This window comes from Etheostoma spectabile, chromosome 6 (genome assembly GCF_008692095.1).
Source record: "Etheostoma spectabile isolate EspeVRDwgs_2016 chromosome 6, UIUC_Espe_1.0, whole genome shotgun sequence".
Taxonomy (NCBI): domain Eukaryota; kingdom Metazoa; phylum Chordata; class Actinopteri; order Perciformes; family Percidae; genus Etheostoma; species Etheostoma spectabile.
In genome coordinates this window covers 16621832-16622663 of record NC_045738.1, presented here as the reverse complement: position 1 = coordinate 16622663, position 832 = coordinate 16621832, and the positions used below count along the sequence as shown (strand labels likewise).

Here is an 832-nt window from a genome sequence, read left to right as displayed (position 1 = left end):
CCTGGGCACTGCCAAGGTGCTCTTGAGCAAGGCACCGAACCCCTAACTGCTTGGACGGCCTTTCAATTGGCAGCCCCCTCACTCTGACATTTCTCCATTTAGTGCATGTAGAGGTACTGAGCATGTGTGTGTAATTCAGGCCTGTGTGTAATAACAACAGAGTAAAAACATTGTAATTTCCCTTTACGGGATTAATAAAGTAAAAAAATAAAAATAAGAGCAGAATTAAATGGTGGTTGTAAATTAAAGGATTATGTGTCCCTATTGGTGCTCTAAAATTTAAAACAGTAGCGCTGTCAATTGTTCTATAGTCAAGCCCGAACAACCAGACACTGTAGACGGATGACATTGCCACATCTCCAGCAGGTTGATGTAAAAATCAGGTAATAGCATAGAAGTTTGAGGACCTTTTACCATGTTTTCCCCCCTGTTTTGACACAGAGGCGGATGACCGGGATATGGCCTGTGTGGTTTCCAGCCTGGTGCAGGTGATGTGTGACCCCCACTGTCGCACCCAGCAAGGTTTCCAGAGCCTGGTGCAGAAGGAGTGGGTGATCGCCGGCCACCGCTTCTACAGTCGCATGAACTACCACCGCGACAACGACAAGGAGGAGGTGAGAGCTTGCATTGGATTGCCAGTGACAATCGCAAGTTAAACTAAGCAACTATAGAATTATACATAGTTTTATTTATCTTATCTTATTTGTTTTTTTGTTTCCCCAGTGAGTTTGACCTGAAATTATTGTTGTATTATTTTTTTATGTACACCTGTGAAGCACCTTGTAACTCTGATTTTTGAAAGACGCTAAAGATAAAGAAATAAAGTTCACTT

The 832-nt window shown here is 42.7% G+C and overlaps 1 protein-coding gene across 1 annotated transcript in view; it reads left to right on the top strand.

Annotated features, from left to right (window-relative positions):
* Positions 1-832, top strand: part of mtmr11 (myotubularin related protein 11) — a 32579-nt gene that overhangs the window by 25825 nt on the left and 5922 nt on the right. Inside the window, exon 13 of the mRNA XM_032519226.1 lies at positions 442-614. Coding sequence (XP_032375117.1) covers positions 442-614 — 173 coding nt within the window. The remainder of the gene's footprint in view (positions 1-441; positions 615-832) is intronic.